Genomic DNA, 18,236 nt, shown 5'->3' with positions numbered 1-18,236 from the left:
AAAAGGAGACTATTCAGGCCTGTCTTTAGTCTCCCACAAAAGCCAGCAGGGTTTCAGGGTACCTATATCATCCATTTAACATTTGTACATTGTCCCCATTAAATAATCACCCCCTTGTTTCACAAACTAACATTGTACATTTAATTAAGTATACAACCAATATAATTTAAGAACTTTATTTTATTTTAAAAAGACATTGCAAATCCTTGCATTTCTTACATTTAAACAGATATGCGATAATGCACTACATAACAGAATGGCTAAAACAGCTACAAAAATACAATTTCAAGACATACAAAGTTCCAGTCTGAGTTCATTTCTATGGAAACATGAGGTATTGCCATAAAGTTAACCTGCAGTATTTTGTGTTGAATTAATGAGCACAAATATACCAACTCAGAACCAGTGGGAAAACAGTGTGTCCATTTAAAAACAGTAGAGAAGGTTAAATTGATTCCCAAGGGGTCCTGATTGTAATTACATAGGACTTTGAATTATAGATAAAATATCTGCTTCAGTCTTAGTTTTATATGAAGCTGGTTAGCTGTGAAGCAGTTGATAACAGCAACCCTATCCAATGCAATTAACTCAATGGTCAACAGGAGGAAAAGACAACAATAATCTGGAACAAATCGCAAAAATTTACATGGGAAGGGGATAACTAGCCTATTTAAACCACTTAAATATAAAGCCTGCCACTTAATTGAACGTGTTAAAAACTACAGCAGGGCAAATTAATAGTGATTTAAAAACAATTGTGGATTTTCTTTAGCTCCCTTTTGTTAAGAAATGTAACTTAGGTGTTTTAATGACGACATAAACCCAGCCGTGGTTTGATTGGCCAGTACAGAAGGGCTTCATTTTTACCAAGGCGCTGGCTCTTATCCCTTTCTATTCAAGCTACGAAGCAAATCTTAGAGAATCTGAAACTAAAAAGTTACCAAAGATATTATGGGGAGTATCCATCACCCAATTAGATAAGTCTTGTGCACTATGGTCTTCAAACCATCCAATATATTATGAAAAAATGATTCTCTGTACGAATTGCACTGCGAATCCACCATCACTGTTCATTCATTCTTTAAAGAGGGAAAGCAGTGGTAATTAAGGACGTGGAGGGGGGGTGAGTCGCTCATCACCGTCCACTGCTGTACCCAGGGAAGAACTGGCTGAGGATGCCTTGGAGGGGCTTGTTGACTTTCATTGGGTTGTTTTTGCCCAGGTCATGTCTGCAAGCTGGACACGTGTACACTTCAGCCTTGAAAGAGCGCTGTAGACATTCCTGAAATGCAAGAACACTTAAAAGTTCAAATTTACCCAAGGACTCCACTGTGCATTCTACTAGTCCGATCTAAACTTAGAGCAGGGTACTTTTCAAACTGTTGGACTGTGATAAAAACAAGGCATCACATCTCTCACCCAAAAGAATGCCTTTTATATAACATCCACTGTTAGAAATACTGACATTTACTCTTTGCAATGAAATACAATTAAAAGCATGTCAATACCAACCTCGGATAAATACATTAGCAAGCTATGGAGCTGAAAATTAGCTCAAGTAAAACTACTACAGATGATGAAATGGTTAGTTTCAAGAAATGCATTACTATAACACACAAGACTGTTCAGTTAGTATGAAGCACCAGCACACTTCACCATGCCAGAAAAATTCTGAATACAGAATAAGCTACAAGCATTTGGGGATCCCTTTTTACAATGTCACAAGTTTTCCTAATTAATTTTAACACAGCAAATTAGGTTGACGCTTTTATGCATAATGTTTTGCTAAATGATGACAAGTGAGGCGTCACAATCAAGGCATGCATCTCTTCAGTTGATCTACAGCCTGAAACCCTACCCTTTCAGTCACTGAACTCATTTAACCTGTTGAAGGTTTGTTTCTACGGTTCTGCTAAGGTTGCATGTAAATACTGTGTCCTTTTGGAGCAGCAACGGTACAAGAAAACATTGAGCTGAAGGACAGGTTGTCAACACTGCAATTCAATGTGCACTCATAGACCACTTATGCTCTCAAAACAAACTTAATTGCTTCAATGTCAAGGATCTGCTTGAGGTCATTATTTAAAACTGTGCCATGTCACGTCAAATTCATTTTCTTGAAAACATTCAGTTTCCGGATTATTCTCAAATTTGGTTGATACATTATACATCTAAAGCCTTGGGATATTCTCTTCCTGAAGATGACATGCCTCCTTTAAGACTTTCTTTCTTATTGGGGAGACTCACTTGGATCACAACAAAAAAGTTTTTGGAGCATGAATAGCAGACAATCATCATTCCTCACAATATAGGTCCCTCTGTTCAGTACTCAATTAAGGGTGATGCACACCTTTTACAAAGTTAAAGTTTCCTAGTTACCATTGGATCAAAGTGCAAATAAGCTTTTAAAAAATATGAGGCAGGTTTCAATTACCCTGGGTCAAGTCAATGAAGTCCTGATGCTAATCTTCTGATAACAGGTTGTCAATCTGTCCTACAGGTATGAGGCAACTCATTTTGAACTCATATTGTACTCATTTTGCAGTCCACAAATGCTTATATGATCAGTAATTGTAAATCTGTCCCAGCATTAAATACAACAAGGATTAGCACTTCAATATTAGCACTGTCATTATATCTAATTCTAATTTTAATTTTTAACGGCTACAACAGCTTTAAACCTGCATCAATTCTGAACCACTGACCAGTTACTTTAAACAAGGACACTGCAGTTGGCCCAGAGATTTCCATTAAACAGATATAATCCAGCCTTGTAGCAGGGCTCCAAAGTGGTGGTCAAGAGCAAATAGACATTGGTACCTCTACCATGAAGAGGTTGCATTATAAATAGTAAGTATAACATATGGTGTAGACACTTAATAATCGAGCTTAAATTCAGCTGTTATAACATACTCAAGATCATTATTCTCAAGCACCAAGCACAGCACCGGGCCAAAATATCAGCTTCCATTTTTAAACCCCCACTATAGCACTTCATACATTCATTAGGATTGATAGTTTGTATTTGCGTGAATGGAGAAATCTCGACAAAAAAAAAAATGTATTGCAAGGTATTTACCCATGGATACCAAGACAAACATTTTTGGTTAAGAGGCATCAAACCAATTAGATGTGTTGGTCAATACATTCAGAATCGAGGGGGAGGAAGAAACAGACAAAGCTTACTTACCTTGCATACATTGTGCTGACACTCCGTAGTGACCGGCTGATAAACAACTTCCTGGCAGCATATACACAGGAACACCTCTTCCACTTTGCTCAGAAATTTCTGTGGATTGGAACAGAACGCGCTTAGCACAGGTCTACAAACGGGGAAAATGTCTGCAGTTCACCTGAACGAAGGCTCCAGACAGAGCAGTGCTGGAGCGCGGAGGGCCGTACGCACCGGCCCCTGCTTCAGAGACTCCATGGCTTCGTCCCACAGCTTCTTGTTGAGCTCATCCTCTTTAATCAGAGCTTTCTGTTCCGCGGTCAGTTTGTACGTCTCCACTTTCGACTTTTTGGGTGTATTTTTGGCTGGAGACTTTTTCCCTTCTGTGGAAAGGGATTACAGAAATATAAAATGGTTAATACCACTTGGTGTTTATTCAGTGCAACATTAACAGAAATTTAACCAGAACTTGCCATATGCAGGTCAATCATGTTCGCTCTTGCTCTTTGAGAGCAACCATGTTGCAGGTTTTTGTTGTTCCTCAGCACTGAATTACAACAGTTGATTGCAGTTCACTCACTTGGCTTCTTGAGAGAGAACTGGTTGTGTAATTTAGCTAGCTACAAACAGTGGAGCTGGTTAGCTAATGCAACCACCATTATGCCTTTAAATCCCCAATTTGCATTTGCACGATGGAAGAGTGACCAGTCAAACTCTGTCATCAACAGGTAAATAAACACAATCCTAAGACTTCAAAGACAAACCATGTTTGCCAAGTCGACGATTGTTAGCAAACACTGTGTACAGTACCCAAATGACTGCCTCCCAGTCGCACTCTAACGATACCTATAGATGCACTCTTTTGCTATAAACGTTCGCCTAAATTTTCTCAGTCACCATCTACCTTTCTAAATGTTAACATGTTTCTCATCCTAAATGACAGCAAGTCTAACCTAAAAACCATTACTGGCTAAATGTGCATTACGTTGTAATGTTGTTGATAGAATAAAGCAATTGCATATGGGGCGACATAGCTCAGGAGGTAAGACCGATTGTCTGGCAGTCGGAGGGTTGCTGGTTCATACCCCGCCCTGGACATGTCGAAGTGTCCTTGAGCAAGACACCTAACCCCTAACCCCTAACTGCTCTGGCGAATGAGAGGCATCAATTGTAAAGCGCTTTGGATAAAAGCGCTATATAAATGCAGTCCATTGCATAACGTTGCTTTTTAACTCAAATACTGACCCCCGCTCTCCTTTAAATGCCAGTCACATTCTGAAATCTACAGCACTATGTATGCAAATAGCATCTAAAAACAAACTTTTACGGGCCAGGATAACTGCATAGATTGTAATGTGGATGAAATAATGGAATTATATATGAAATTAAAATATTAAAATATTGACCGTGATATGCATTTTTCTTTTCTTCTTTTTTTTTTTTTTTTAAATCACAAATGAATAAAAATGTAATTTAATACCTGTAACTGGATAAGATTACCATTCATAATAATTGTAACGTGATGTGTGGAGAGAACAATTTATTAAACCGGGACAATTAAACAGAAACAAGCCGACACCGGCATCATTGGATAAATAAAACTACTAAAACTATTTTCAAATATTTTCATATTTTTTTGTGTTTGAGTGCAAAATAAATGTTCATTTAAGTTCGGCAATTTTGGTTTGTTATCATTAAATAGACGTATTTTACCAGGAGCAAAAAAATAAAATAATTAAATTTAATAATTAAATCAGAAGCCGTGCTGTCTAAATATCGGTATCGGCTGCTGAAAAACCCATATCGGTCAACCGCTATCCACCATGCACCAACACTCACCTAGCTGGGATTTCCTCTTTCTCTTCCCCTTGCTGGGTGTGTCAGTGACCTCCTTCTCCTCTTCCTCCTCCTCCTCCATCTTGTTCTCCTTCTCTTTTTCCTTAGCAGCCACAGCCTCCAGATACCCCTCAGGATACTGATGGGGGGGTGAGATATTTGATCACTAAATTATTCATACACTACAAAACACATTCACAAAATGACTACGCAAAATTCCCGAAGATATCATCTGCAAGAGATGCACATAATTTTGGGACTGCCATCATCCAATACACATGATGTTTTGTTCTTTAGTAGAAGTTTTACATAATCAATATATGGTCAGTATATTGTACAGGGATCTCTTGGGCTGCAGTGTTTGCTAATTTACAGTGTCTGGACTTTAATTGGCTACACACCTTGTTTCCAAGGCTTCAGTTGGCTGAAGACTGAAAGGAAACCAAAACGCTTGAGACATTGCAGGATTTTGCAACTGCAGTTTGAGATCCCTGGTAAAGACCTCACCTAGCCCCAGGCTGTCCTTAGAAACGTACACATTTATACGCATGCACACACGCACAGTGACCGTGGGAAGGCACACATTTTCACAGGCTTGTGGGCTTTAAAAAAAATAAACAAAAATGAGTGAAACAGACAGCAGAGACTGAGTTAACTTGGTAAATGCTTGTTTTGTGCCATTTTACATGGTCATCCACTGTTCGTAATGTTTTGTGTTGGTATTTATTAAATAACCAATATTTCCAAGGAAAAGTGCTAATGTTAGTTTCTTACCAACTCCATATTAACTATCAAGCTGAATCTACAGCAAGAAAACAGCCATTAGTTAGAATATGATTAAATCAAGCGTACATTTTCATGCCGTATAGTTCAAATTAAGAACTGTCTTTATGTGGTGCTTCCAAATCCCTCAGGAAACACCCCATACTATTCTGAATCAAACATCGACACCGCAGAGAGCTAAACCTAGGAGTGCAAAATTCAACATGGCAAGCAAATTCATTATGTCAAAGGGCATCATCACCCTGATTTGACATCACAATTAAAAAAAAATTTGTTTTTAAAGATTTTTCTTTTTTACATGGAGAGGCTTTGATCCCAAGTTAAACAGCCTCACAAGCCCCAGACTGAACATTTTTCCCCTTCAGAAAGTGTGCTTTCTACAGCTACAGCGCGGTGTACCTGCATGGAGAGCCCCAGTTTCTTGACCCTCTCCTTGCCATCCCGGGTCCAGGGGGCGGGCTCGTCGTCGTCGCGCTTCAACATGTACCTCCACACCAGGAAACCCGACTTGCCCTTCTCCGGCCAGTACTTCACTACCTAGGAAACAGAGGGGACGTTTAGCCCACCGACGCTAAAGACCGCGGCGCCTTTTCCCTCGGACGCAGGTGAGCGGGACTACCTTGTAGATGCCGTCATACCGGTTGCCGTCCTCGGGGGAGTACTTGCTGTGCTTGCGGCCTTTGGAGCTGCGCACCACCCTCACGGGCTTCCCCTCCTTCCAGGCCTTGGCGTCGGCCCCCCGCTTGTCGTTAATCGGCGCGTTGCAGTTCAGAGCCAGCGCCCTGGAGGGAGCAGTCCGTGGAAAACCCATGTTAAACCAGCCCTAGCGTGCGGTCTACAATGGCATGACACCAGGAAGGACGCTCAACAAAAACTGAAGTTAGTTTCCAGAACGTTGGGAGATTTCTCCCAGGTCACCCAATCAAGATGCACAATGTTCAATGGGTGAAATATTTGTTTTTTTCTCCAGACCTGTTCATGTTGGTCAGCTTCTGGTCACATGACTGCTCAGCAGTCCTCTTATTCCCCGACAGGTCCCGCCCACCAGATCCCGTATAGGTGAACTCATTCCCATCGTCCTGAGGGAAACAGAGGGGGAAGAGTTTCAGGTCACACCAGCCATGAAAATTTGCCAAAAAAAGTTATTCTCCCCACTTCCCACTCAAGACATTAGCAACCACCAACTTTAAATATTCGTGCTCATGTGATATAGTGTGGAAAATAGGCTGCGTTGAAAAAGCGGTTGGTCGGGGAGATGCGAAAGAGGGAAAAGCAAACTGACCACATCGTCCTCGTAGCCTCCAGCCAGCACAAGGGAGTAGGCGCCATCATTGCTCCTGCCGTGAATTCCAGCAACATGCGGCCTATGGACTCCCGACTCACTGACCTGACAGAAGGAACATCCAGGGATACAACATGAACGCAAAGCATGGTCCGTATGACCAAACCAGCCTGCTACCAACAAAAACAAGAAATCAGATTTACTCTACGCAAACAGCACCACCGCCATTTTTCCATTTTAAACTTGCCAAGGAACCTCTAAAACTCTGCTTCCAGCTGCACTGAAGCAGGGGTCACCCATCCAGATTAATTCTATATATTAAGGTTGAAGAGCACTGCATTTTTTCTTTTTTTTTTTTTAACCAGCAGGTGTCTCTGTGGGGTGGCTGAATGTACTGCCCCCAATGTAATTACACACACAATTATAAAACAAAATTGGCATCCGGGCTCACTAACAGGTTATTTAGCAAGGAAATATTTTTAAAAATTAGAATAGATAAAGCTATTAACTTGTTACAAAAGTGCACTGACGGTTCAGCGATAAAGAAGTCAGAAATTACTATGCTAATTTGACTGTTTACGAGCACTGAAATCACGTTTCGCAGAAATCAATGTCTTTTTTTTTTATCTAACCACACTGAAAGCATTATTACACATTTTATCAGAAGAAAAACTATTTTAGATGTTAATTGGTTATTTATTCATACATTTGTATATTTAGGTGTCCTAAAAACGTTACAGTTCCTAGCGTCCTGGGGGACCCAATTCTACAGCCATTTCAGAAGCAAAATGGCACCAAAAAAAAAAAAAGTCGGCCATCTTATTCAAAATAAACCCAGAAGGGATTTTGTATTAGTGAAATGAAATATTATTCATATTCTAGCCAACCCGTCTTGACATCATCCCAACTATTCAATTTCGATTTGTCCAAGTTATCCCGGGAATGAGGCCCTATACAATATTTTCTGACATGGCTTGAACAATGATAGATTTACATGTATATCTTCGCCAAAATCTTGTCTAGAGTGTGGTATAAAACAATTTTGTTTTACGAAAGGGTGTTTTTTTTAATTATTATTATTAAAAAGGAGACATGCACCACCTTCTGGATTCCGAATCCCCAGCAGTTAGAATAGTATGCCACAGCCAGTTAACCTGCTGCTAGAGAACATGTCTTCTGGTGGCTACGTCACCGGGAAAACTAGTTTGAAAAACGAGAATCTTACATTGTATATCTTCGCAAATATGTTTTCCAGTGTGCTATAAAGCATTTTAGTTTAGCGAATGGGTGTTTTGGTGTTTTTGTAATTACGGTGAAAAAGGGGACACGAGCCTAGTCTATTCGAGCGCCCAACTGCAATGGAATTTTGGGGGGCCGTTACATTAGAAACGGAGGCATTTTGGCACGTATACCATTTTGAGAGTACATATTTTATTAGATGGCACATCCCATTACAATATATACTTTATTAGTTTTACTGTACGAATAATACTAAATACTGGATCACGTTGTTGAAGAAAAAAAATATAACTGCACCCTACATTTCACAGACGATGATGCTTTTCCCCCCAACAATAGTGATTACATGACGAGGAAAGCAGCCAATTAATTAACATTGTATTAAAGCAAACAACCGTTATTTTCAGGCAATTTACCAATTTATATGATATTTGATTATACTGTTGAATTTATGAAAATTATGCATGAAAAATAAACTGTCAAAATATGTTTTCTGGAAAATCCCCAAAACAGGTTTGACCTCCCGAGTCTCTGTTCCTCATCCTCAACCTATTAAATAGCAGAACCCTTACCTGGACTCGGAACTTCCACAGGGAGCCCACAGGCACCCCTGGCACCGGGCCGTAGTGATTGGATGGGACGATGGTACAATGCTTTGTGCGCCCAACGCAAGCCATGCCCTGGGGAGGAGGGACACACACAACAGGCCAATTGACATCGAGCAGCCATTTTTTCAGCCATGTGATCTGAGGTCTCAGATCACTGAAATGGTTACAAAGGCCAGTATTTCACAATGTACACGAGGACTGGAGAAACCAGTGATAAAGGGTAATACTAGAGCACCCATCTTTATTTCTGTACTCTCAGAAGCGTTGAACCAAAACAGCAGCAGGAAATAAGATTCAATTTCTAGACAGTGTCCGAAACACCTTATTTGCCTACTACTGAGTATACAAGTTGTATATAACTTGTATGGAACCTGTATATACTCAACAGCAGGCAAATAAACTATTTCAGACACAGCCCAGATTAACTCTTGCTTCATTATTTAATTACCCCAAATCATTAACATTACAATTTAGCAACATTTCTTGACAAGCTGGTGAACAGCTGAATGAAGTCCCTATACAAAAAATAATTAAAAAAATAAATAATTTTAAAAAAAATGAGTAAAGCATAATTTATGTTTACAGATAATCAGCTAATTGATTCAGGGTACCAGGAGGAAACCTGCACACACCAGTCCTCCAGGACCAACCCTGATCTAGCACAATGCATGCACCTCACAGAAAGCATCATTGTTGTATGACACAGAGAAAACCCATCATTTTAGACGACGTATGGCCATTCTGTCGAATATTCAGTATTCAACAGACAACTGAATGTTGTTGTCAAGGTTGTGTGTAGACTTTCTGTAATTTCCTGTGTGAGAAAGGATCTACCCATCTGGATATGATGCAAAGAAATGAATCAACGTGATTTATGCTTCCACCAGAGTAAAAGAATATAATTAAAAATAAATACGTCCAGAAGCCACTGACCAGTGTGAAGCCTTCTCCCAGGATGACTAGGTACAATCAGGGCTGCATAAGCTCAGCCTGAATCAGCTGAATTACACACAAACTACAATTCCTGGCATTAAGGGTATGAAAATTTGAAATGGTTTGCAGACTTGGGAAGACTTGAACCTCACTTGTTACGATTCTTGTTCCAACTGGCAAATAAAATGAGGAGCAAACCGGGCGTTGCTCCAGACTGCCCAGGAGAAGTCTTACCTTCCCCCAATCCCGCTGGCTGGAGGAGCTTGCAGAAGCCATCTTGGCTTTCTTTTTGCTCTCCTTCAGTTTCTCCCCAGCAAGAACAACCTCGCTGACATCATTTCTGCAGTCTGGACAGTACCTGAAGGTCAGATCACAGCATAAGATTTCCATGGTTTCCCCCAGGTATTAATAGCAGAGGCACTGAATTCACAAACACCTCCGCGTACAGAAAACTCAATAAAACCTCAGACTCGGCTCTCCAAGGTGAAAAAAGGCATGGCGGCGCCATTTAACAAAATTGGCATCGTGTAGTCATGTCCGGACCAGGTCGGGTGTAGGCTATACCATGTGAATGCCACTGCTGCTTACTCTCTGAGGCACTTCACCCTCCACTAACTATTTTCCTGGGGGAAACCCTGATGGCCATCATACAAAAGGTCAGAAAACTTCTCCATTCAAGCAACCGCCATTAACATTTACAACTAATGGTTGAGAAACTTGTGTAGTACCCCAAATGGGTGGTTCAAACCACGGTGAGAATGAGGGGCAAAGGAGACCACTCTTAGGCCGTCAAACCAAGACCACCAAATTCTCCTTTAATTTGGTGACTTAAATTGGATACCAAATCAGGCGAGCCTCATGCCATGGGGGGAGGCGGGGGGGTGGGGACCACACAGTACAGGCAGCGCTGAAGGACTGGGCACCTATAAATTCATTAAATTACAGTAATTGCTCTCATCTCTTAGCCAGAGCGACTTACACAACACTTTACATAGCATCCATCATCCATCCAGGTTAAGTACCTTGCTCAAAATAACATCTTACCTGGGAATCAAACCTGTGACCTTTTGGTTACAAGACTAGCTCCTTACCCATTATACTACACTGCCGCCCTCACAGAATCGCGGCGCACGCACTCACCAGTCCTCGTCCTCGGGGATGGAGGTGAGGGGAGGGCTGAGGCAGTATATGTGGAAGGCCATGTCGCACTCGTCGCACAGCAGCTGCTTGTCGGGGTCCTGCTTCACGCCGCACACGTGGCAGTTGCAGTGGCGGCAGTTCTTCTTGAGGTCGTCCTTGCAGTGCTTGCACTCCGGACCGTTGGACCCTGCGGACGTTCGCTCATTAAAGAGTGCAATGCCGGCATTTTACATTTCCTGCAGTTGTACCTCTGGGAACAGAGTAAACGCTGTCCAAAACGGTCGCTCGCGCTACAGATTTATGAACGGAGCGTACGTTTCAGGGGACTGTCGGCCGTGGCTCCGGTGGTCTCCGTGCTTCCGGGCTCCTCGATCTTGAAGATTTCGGTCACAAACATGATGCGGCAGTCATTGAGCGAGTCGCCCGCATCTCTGAAACACAAGCATCTCACGTCAGCTGCAGCGTGGAACACGTTAACACACGTGTTCTAAGAACAAGAGGACCAGGAAGATGAAGTTGGCTCGTGGAGAAGACTGCAATGAACCAGGGAGAAGTTCAATTTCGGACAGGCATTCGACTCACAAATGTTGTATCCACACGAATGGGTGTGAAACTACAAGGGCAACTGTGAATGGAATTGAGAATTCTTTGATTAGCTGCAGGATATTAAATTAATTGAAACCCCAATGGCTCATTTATTTCATTGATATCAATGACATCGCTACAAGGACTAAATTTCTGTCTAAACTTATAACGCTTAAAATTAGATTTAGAGCACAGAATTTCACCAATAATCAAAGTTTGTACAATTGACAATTCACTTCAATTTTGTTAAATACTATACTACTTCTCCCAGGAAGCAACAAGACATTAATAAATATGAATGAATGTACTATGCTTTCATAACCAATTGATATTGATACTGAATATTTTGAATAAGCATTTTGAATGTAATTGGTATTCTATTAACCAGCAGTGGTAAGTGGCATGTTTCCAGAATTTGGTGGAGGCACATTTGTCCAAATGAACCAGACTGGTTTTGTAAAATAACAGAATTTCTTTGAATGGTATTGAATTATTTTACAATTCCAATTCAAATTCTGCATCTTGAATGTTTATTTTAAATTTTAATTCAAATTCCAATTCTGAACAGTGGAAGAGTGCATACATACCCATGCTTCAGCTACAGCTACCCTTACCATGTGGCTTAGTTAAGAGGCTCCCTTCCTGGGGTCAAATGAGGTTACCTTTTCATAAACACAGCATGAGCATACACAGCTCATATAGCTTTTAAAGTTTTTCTTTGGCCCAAATGCAACTCTCCCAACCTAAAAATAACATGCGTTTCATTTTTATTTTACCAGTTAACAGAAACATTAAGGAGCAGTCTGAAAAAATGGGGTTTTTTGTGGGAAACAGCCAGCAACACTGCCTTCCTGTCTGACTGGGGACGTTTCACCATTGGGAATGAGGGCAGAGAAGAGAAGGGCCTATGATACCACTAAATCAACCACTGTCAAATGTCAGAACTTTGTTGGTGGAATCAACAGATCATTCTACACTTAAAAGTTGAACAATATAGGCAAAGCATCCTGTAAAGACAAGGCCCACTGGAAAAAAAAAATCAACTAAAAACAGAAGAATATGATCTTACTTCAAATTGCCCCAGTTCAAAATGGTCTACTCTTAAAAATAATGCAATGCAAACCAACTGCACCATACAAACAATGTTTTGATCAGGCAGGTTCTTTATCTTATGCCCATGGTGACATGGACAAATCAAAACAATATTTGCCACGATGGCTTCCTCCATATTTTAAAGACAGGAACAAAGTCTTTCCAATGGATAAACAGTACATTTTATCCTGCTGTGTGTTCCTCTCTTCCACCCAATTTATTTACTAGTACTGCACAGGAAAATACCAAGACATTCCCCTCATTTCATACAAAGATGATGAAAATGCATAGACGCAAATCAGGGACCATTAACACTACCCCCTAGTGAGGTACTGAAGTTTTTAAAGATTTTGTTCAGTGTGAAAGTCAACCAATAACTTCTCTTCCATATGGCAGTTTTTCAAATTTAATGAACTAAGATGCTCACAAACATCTACCATCTCCCACCCTATCATATAAACCACATTTTCCTTTCACTTGTCTGTATTCATTTATTTCTAGGCCCATGCTTATGTTTTGTCTCAGCCTGTTTCACCTATATTTTAGATTGTATTGATTATACGGTGCACTTTGTCCTTGAGACAGATGGAGGGGGAAATCACCCTTTTAACTTTTAGTTAAGATCGAGACAAGTACCCGAGGATTATCTTGGCGTAGATTTCACGCAGGGTGCGGGTCTCCCTCTTCCTCTGGATCTGGGCGTCGTACCAGTAGCCTCGCTCCTTAGGCTCGTCGGGGTTGTAGTTTACCATCACCACCATGCCCTCCTCCAGCTGGTGCCACTGGTACACGGTGCGGGCACGCGGACGCACGTCTTTCCCCTGTAGCGCCACCACGCCATTCTCTGGGTAACTGCACAGATGAGAGAGAGAGAGAGAGAGAGAGAGCTTAGCATATATGCACGCACATAGCTTACAGAGAGGGATTCGCTTTGGTCAGAATTAATGAGGGATCAGCAACAGCTCAGGGGTGTGCATTTTAACCACACACTGCGGTGTACGGATAGCTCTAAATCAGCTGGCCCTGCACCCCTAGGTGGTGTGGTCAATGCCATGAGAACACAACACTGCTTCCAGTCTGCTGAGGCCTTTCAAGTAGTTTACACTACGTAAAGTTCATGTGAGGACAAATTCTGAATTTTTTGGGACATACATACATTTTCTTTAGTCAGGTCAATTCTATATAACTAGAACCATTATCATCATTTAAAATATAGAAAACTATGGGCAATGTAACCTCTTGATTTCCGATATGATAGGGAGTAGCTCTTTCAACTGAATTCCCACAGTCATGAATACGATTCAAGTTAATGTTGGTCTTTGAAAACTTTCTTCAACACGATGTAAAAGGCAAAAGTAACTTCACTCAAAGATTGCTGCTAGGTTTTATGTTCAGTCTAGAATAATAGTAACAATAACAATAAGAACAGATGATAGGAAAAGCAATAAATGAACAGCAACAATGCAACCACATTGTTCTTCAGAATATTTTTATGCTTTCATTCAATATGGTCACCTTATTTTACCACAACACTGCCTTGTACTTGTATCATTGTTCTTGCTTCCGCTCTTATGCATGCAATGAATCATGAAATGCAACACTGCAAGAGCTGGATAAGAGTGTAGCAAATTAAGTTTTAGGGTTCTTACTCTTCATATTTGACATGGTAGCGAATGTCCTCTTCTGTGCCATCTGCCTCCGCAGAGCTTGGAGCTTCCTTGGTCACGTTGACAATCTGGGCCTCAAACCAAGCACCCATGTTCAAGTCTCGGGCATCCACATATTCATTGATCTGAAAGTGAACAAAACAATTCCTCAGCAACCTCTGCAAGCACAACATTATCAACAACCCTGCCACCAGAGCAGGCACTTATATCCAGGACGACTAACAGCTCAGCATCTCACATTTTGGCTCATGTCACAGAAGATCCCATGTCAGACTACCGACTCCGTACAAAACTGCACACTGTAACTACAGTAGAGGGCAACTTACAAAAGTGTTTAGGGGATAAGTTTTAGAAGGTTCTCTGAATCTACTTTGAAGGATTCCAGAGGACGTAGAACTAACCTTAATTTCTTATACGCAAGTCTTGCATACATAAATGACACACAAGCTTAAGGCCAGTCTCACCTTGTACAGGCCAAAGCCTGGATCGATGAGCTCAGGGAGCTCCACCTGGGCTGAGGTGCCCGCAGCCTGGGCTTCTACCTCCCCGTGCGTAGAGTTCTTGTCCGACTCACTTTGAGCAGAGCCACAGCCCGAGTCGGAGTCTGAAAGTTCCGCCTCCTTGTCCTTGAGGACAGCAGGGGGCGGGGCTTGTCTCACAAGCAGCTGCACAATGTCGTTCAAACCCACGTTGTAATCAAAGATAGTATGTCCATCTTCCATCTGGGGGAGGGGGAAACAAGCAGCCAGGTTGAAGTGTAAGCATATTTAATACTTAACTAAATGCACAACATGCATCAAGGAATTCCTACCACCTTCAGCCAAAAATCTGATCACTAAATCATTCAATTGATTCTAACGATGGTGTATATAGCTGCTTCAGTATATTTTCAGTCACAAAGTCTGGCAGTATGCTTCAGGTCAATGTAGCTCAATTTAAAGATAAACTTGCTTTAATACATGAGTACTAGGCACCTGGTTCAGGCTAGAATGATCCTTTTGGGAAATACTATGTTCATTTTCCATTTTCAACATAATGCTCACTGACAGCATTTTGTTCTTGATATGTTTTTTATGTAAATAATGATGTATTTTGACATATGATCCCATATTACTCTGCTAACATCGATAGGATAACAGTGACTTTGTGAAGTTTTCACCTGTTTGCCCCTGTAGAAGAGTCGTTGCCTTTCTGGCTCCACCTTGAAAAGCTGTGCGATCTTCAGCCTAAGCTCATCCACCTTGGTCAGCTTGGATAGGGAGTCGATCCGATGGGTCTCCTTGCCATCCATAGTACGCACCTGAATCCACATTGTTGCAGTCCTGCCACAAAAATCAAGACAACCTGAGCAGAAAATACTTTTCACAGTCGGAAAAGCAAATAGCCTGCCTCTCCAAGTAGTCTCACACCCCAGAAAGCTCTTCTCAGGCAGGGAGTGAATCTTACAAGGATAAGATCGGTCTATTATTACAAACACACGAGTATAAAAAAAGGCATTCTGTTAGGATCACAGGGATGACTTACAGTAACTCAAGAAAATGGTACCTTAATAAACAGCAACTTATGTATATAGTTGTATAGTCTACCTATTGGTTCAAAGCCTACGGTTATTTTGAAAGTACTAATCGCTGACTGGCACATAGGCTGTGAACACGAGAATAGTCAGACATTTGGAATGTCATTCCTACACTGACAACAATGCCATCAACAGATCATTTAGCCTAACGTAATTCCTCCAATAACTGTAAAGACCAGCGATGATGGAATGTCGATGACAAAATAACTAGCGATATCCATCGCTCAATCTTAAATTACGTCGCCGAACCGGACCCTGCTCTTTATAATTGTGTCCCTTTAAGTAAAGAGCAGTACATTATTTTCATTCCAACTTCATTCATTCTAGCAGTGCAACAGCACTCCGAGCCATGACAGCACCCATAAAACACGGCGTTTAAAAAACTTATCATTTCTTGTCCCGCACACGTAAAAAATCAACGCCGTTGGACCAAATAAAAAAGCCAGCTAGTTATTTTTGATAAATGCATTATCAACATGTCCTTGATGAAATCTTCACAAGACGCCAGTTACAAATGTAACCAATCAAAGAAACTTAGCTATCAAGCTATTTTTGTTGTCAACTTGTTTGTTCAGCAGAAAACATTTAACCCGCTTGTGCTCGCTGGCGAACGTAACTTTAACGTTACTTAACGAGTTGGCTCCGCCGGTTTACCGTTACCGTAAGCATTTTGTTCTGTGAGATTTAGCTGCAAACTACATTCGTAGCAAACGATGTAGTTGTGATAGTTTGCTAGAACTGTTCATTAGCGGGACACTTTGAAGTATTTGTGGTTAGTTAGCAACCCAAGTCCAGTTCCACCATTTTGCATAGCTACACAATGCACAACCATCCTGTTGTAGCTGGCTAGCTACCAATCACTACAAAACGCAAGAATGAACAGTGATCAAGCATGCAGCGAACTCCATCTGTCCAAGCTTAATTACAAATGCCATGTGGTCCGCGCAAGAAGAGTTACTGTAATTTTCTACAGCAAGAGATTTGTGTCTCTACTGTGCACGTCTGTTACTAAGGTTACTTTTTAATGGAAACACGCTAATTTATAGTCTATGTTTATGAGTAAAGTGGCCAACTAGTGAACTAGGAGAATTAACACGAGTTCTCATGTTGATCAACAAAAGTGTCGAGCTGTTGGTTTGTGGTCATGTGTGTAATGTTAGCTAACGTTTTCGCTGCCCGCCCCTAACTTACCTCACCAGCAACAAACATGCGCATAACCAGGTTGCTTGAGTTTGAGTTAACGTCAGTACCGTTTAGTTGATTTTACTTTTAGACAGCTTTATCCGTTCTGACGGCTAGCTGCCTTGTTTCATTTTACAGGTGGCGCCAATGACTTAGAATGTCACACAAGGTAGCAGTGTAAGTTATGTACGAGCCTGTTCAATATAAGAGCTAGCCATGATTAGTTTGTAAATTAATAAATCAATCTGTAGGTTATTCTTATTGATTGTGTGCTGCGTTGCTTGCGGTACAATAACATAGGTACACGTTGAAGTTATAGACTACACCATCCATAGAAACTAGTTTAAATCGTAGCTAGTTTAATACAAGACAATCGCACATTTTATTTACGGTTCATACAACTTAAACAAAAAACTGGATTTACCTGTGTTTGGCCCCCTTCAAAAATGCTGAAAGTAAGTCAGAATGTATTTAGCTTTTTTTAAAAAAACAACTTCCTTGAGTTTGCTAAATGTTCCGATAGACTACAAACCAAGACAGAAACGAATCAATGAGACTTCAATCGTATATTTCCCCGCCTGCCTAGTAAAAAGTCGTCTTCCTATTGGCTACTAACATTGAAATTCTCATCTTTTATTTGGTGATTGTCATGTCAATCACAGTTGTGGCTGGAGTCTCAGCTCAGCGCGCGAAAGTTTGGTCTCGCGCCCTGGCTTGATTCCAAGTACTTTCCGCGAGAACATGCAAATTAATAGAACACGAATCAAACCATAAGACGGTCATTACATTATAAATCATAGCAATGAATCCAAGACATTTAAACGCTGTGCCTTCTTGTTGTTATGTTATAAAATACATTATTTAATTTAGTTATAAATAGCAAAACATATACCGGAATTTTCTCATTGGATAATGACAGCGTTTATGTTATGAAGAGCCGTCGTACACCATTTAAAGGCCAGCCCTGCTGCTATTTTGCACTGCCCGTGTTAATTATAACCAAATATTTAAAAAATCACTTTCGTAGATAGCCCGTTGCTTTCAAAAATAGGTAGATGAGGCATTTACAAAACGAGAAGCACTGGCAGCATCAGTTCTTTCGGTAAACCCACATGCCAAATGATTGACAGGATTAAGCGCC

The 18,236-nt window shown here is 40.9% G+C and overlaps 1 protein-coding gene across 1 annotated transcript; it reads right to left on the bottom strand.

The window, feature by feature from the left end:
- Window positions 1-160: 160 nt before the first annotated feature.
- LOC135256856 (E3 ubiquitin-protein ligase UHRF1) lies at window positions 161-17,693 on the bottom strand. Its single transcript, XM_064339064.1, has 17 exons — window positions 17,520-17,693; window positions 15,497-15,659; window positions 14,802-15,059; window positions 14,320-14,462; window positions 13,307-13,522; window positions 11,309-11,424; window positions 10,994-11,180; window positions 10,088-10,211; window positions 8,885-8,992; window positions 7,074-7,178; window positions 6,764-6,870; window positions 6,411-6,573; window positions 6,191-6,328; window positions 5,012-5,147; window positions 3,407-3,555; window positions 3,191-3,289; window positions 161-1,282 (listed from the first exon to the last, which is right to left on the bottom strand). Exons 2-17 carry the CDS (start codon window positions 15,647-15,649, stop codon window positions 1,136-1,138), a joined length of 2,349 nt encoding a protein of 782 aa, XP_064195134.1. The 5' UTR covers window positions 15,650-15,659; window positions 17,520-17,693; the 3' UTR covers window positions 161-1,135.
- Window positions 17,694-18,236: the final 543 nt, after the last annotated feature.

Source organism: Anguilla rostrata, chromosome 6 (assembly GCF_018555375.3).
Source record: "Anguilla rostrata isolate EN2019 chromosome 6, ASM1855537v3, whole genome shotgun sequence".
NCBI lineage: Eukaryota > Metazoa > Chordata > Actinopteri > Anguilliformes > Anguillidae > Anguilla > Anguilla rostrata.
The sequence above is the reverse complement of the archived record's forward strand: the minus strand, read 5'-3'. Positions and strand labels throughout refer to the sequence as shown.

What these genes read in the sequence shown, in the direction of transcription:
- LOC135256856 (XM_064339064.1), bottom strand. Translation starts at nt 15,649, where the DNA reads ATGTGGATTCAGGTGCGTACTATGGATGGCAAGGAGACCCATCGGATC. An exon ending in AAAGAGGAAATCCCAGCTAG is followed by an intron (nt 3,556 to 5,011) that starts GTGAGTGTTGGT and finishes CCCTTTCCACAG; the next exon opens with AAGGGAAAAAGTCTCCAGCC. An exon ending in GTCAGCACAATGTATGCAAG is followed by an intron (nt 1,283 to 3,190) that starts GTAAGTAAGCTT and finishes CTTGCATTTCAG; the next exon opens with GAATGTCTACAGCGCTCTTT.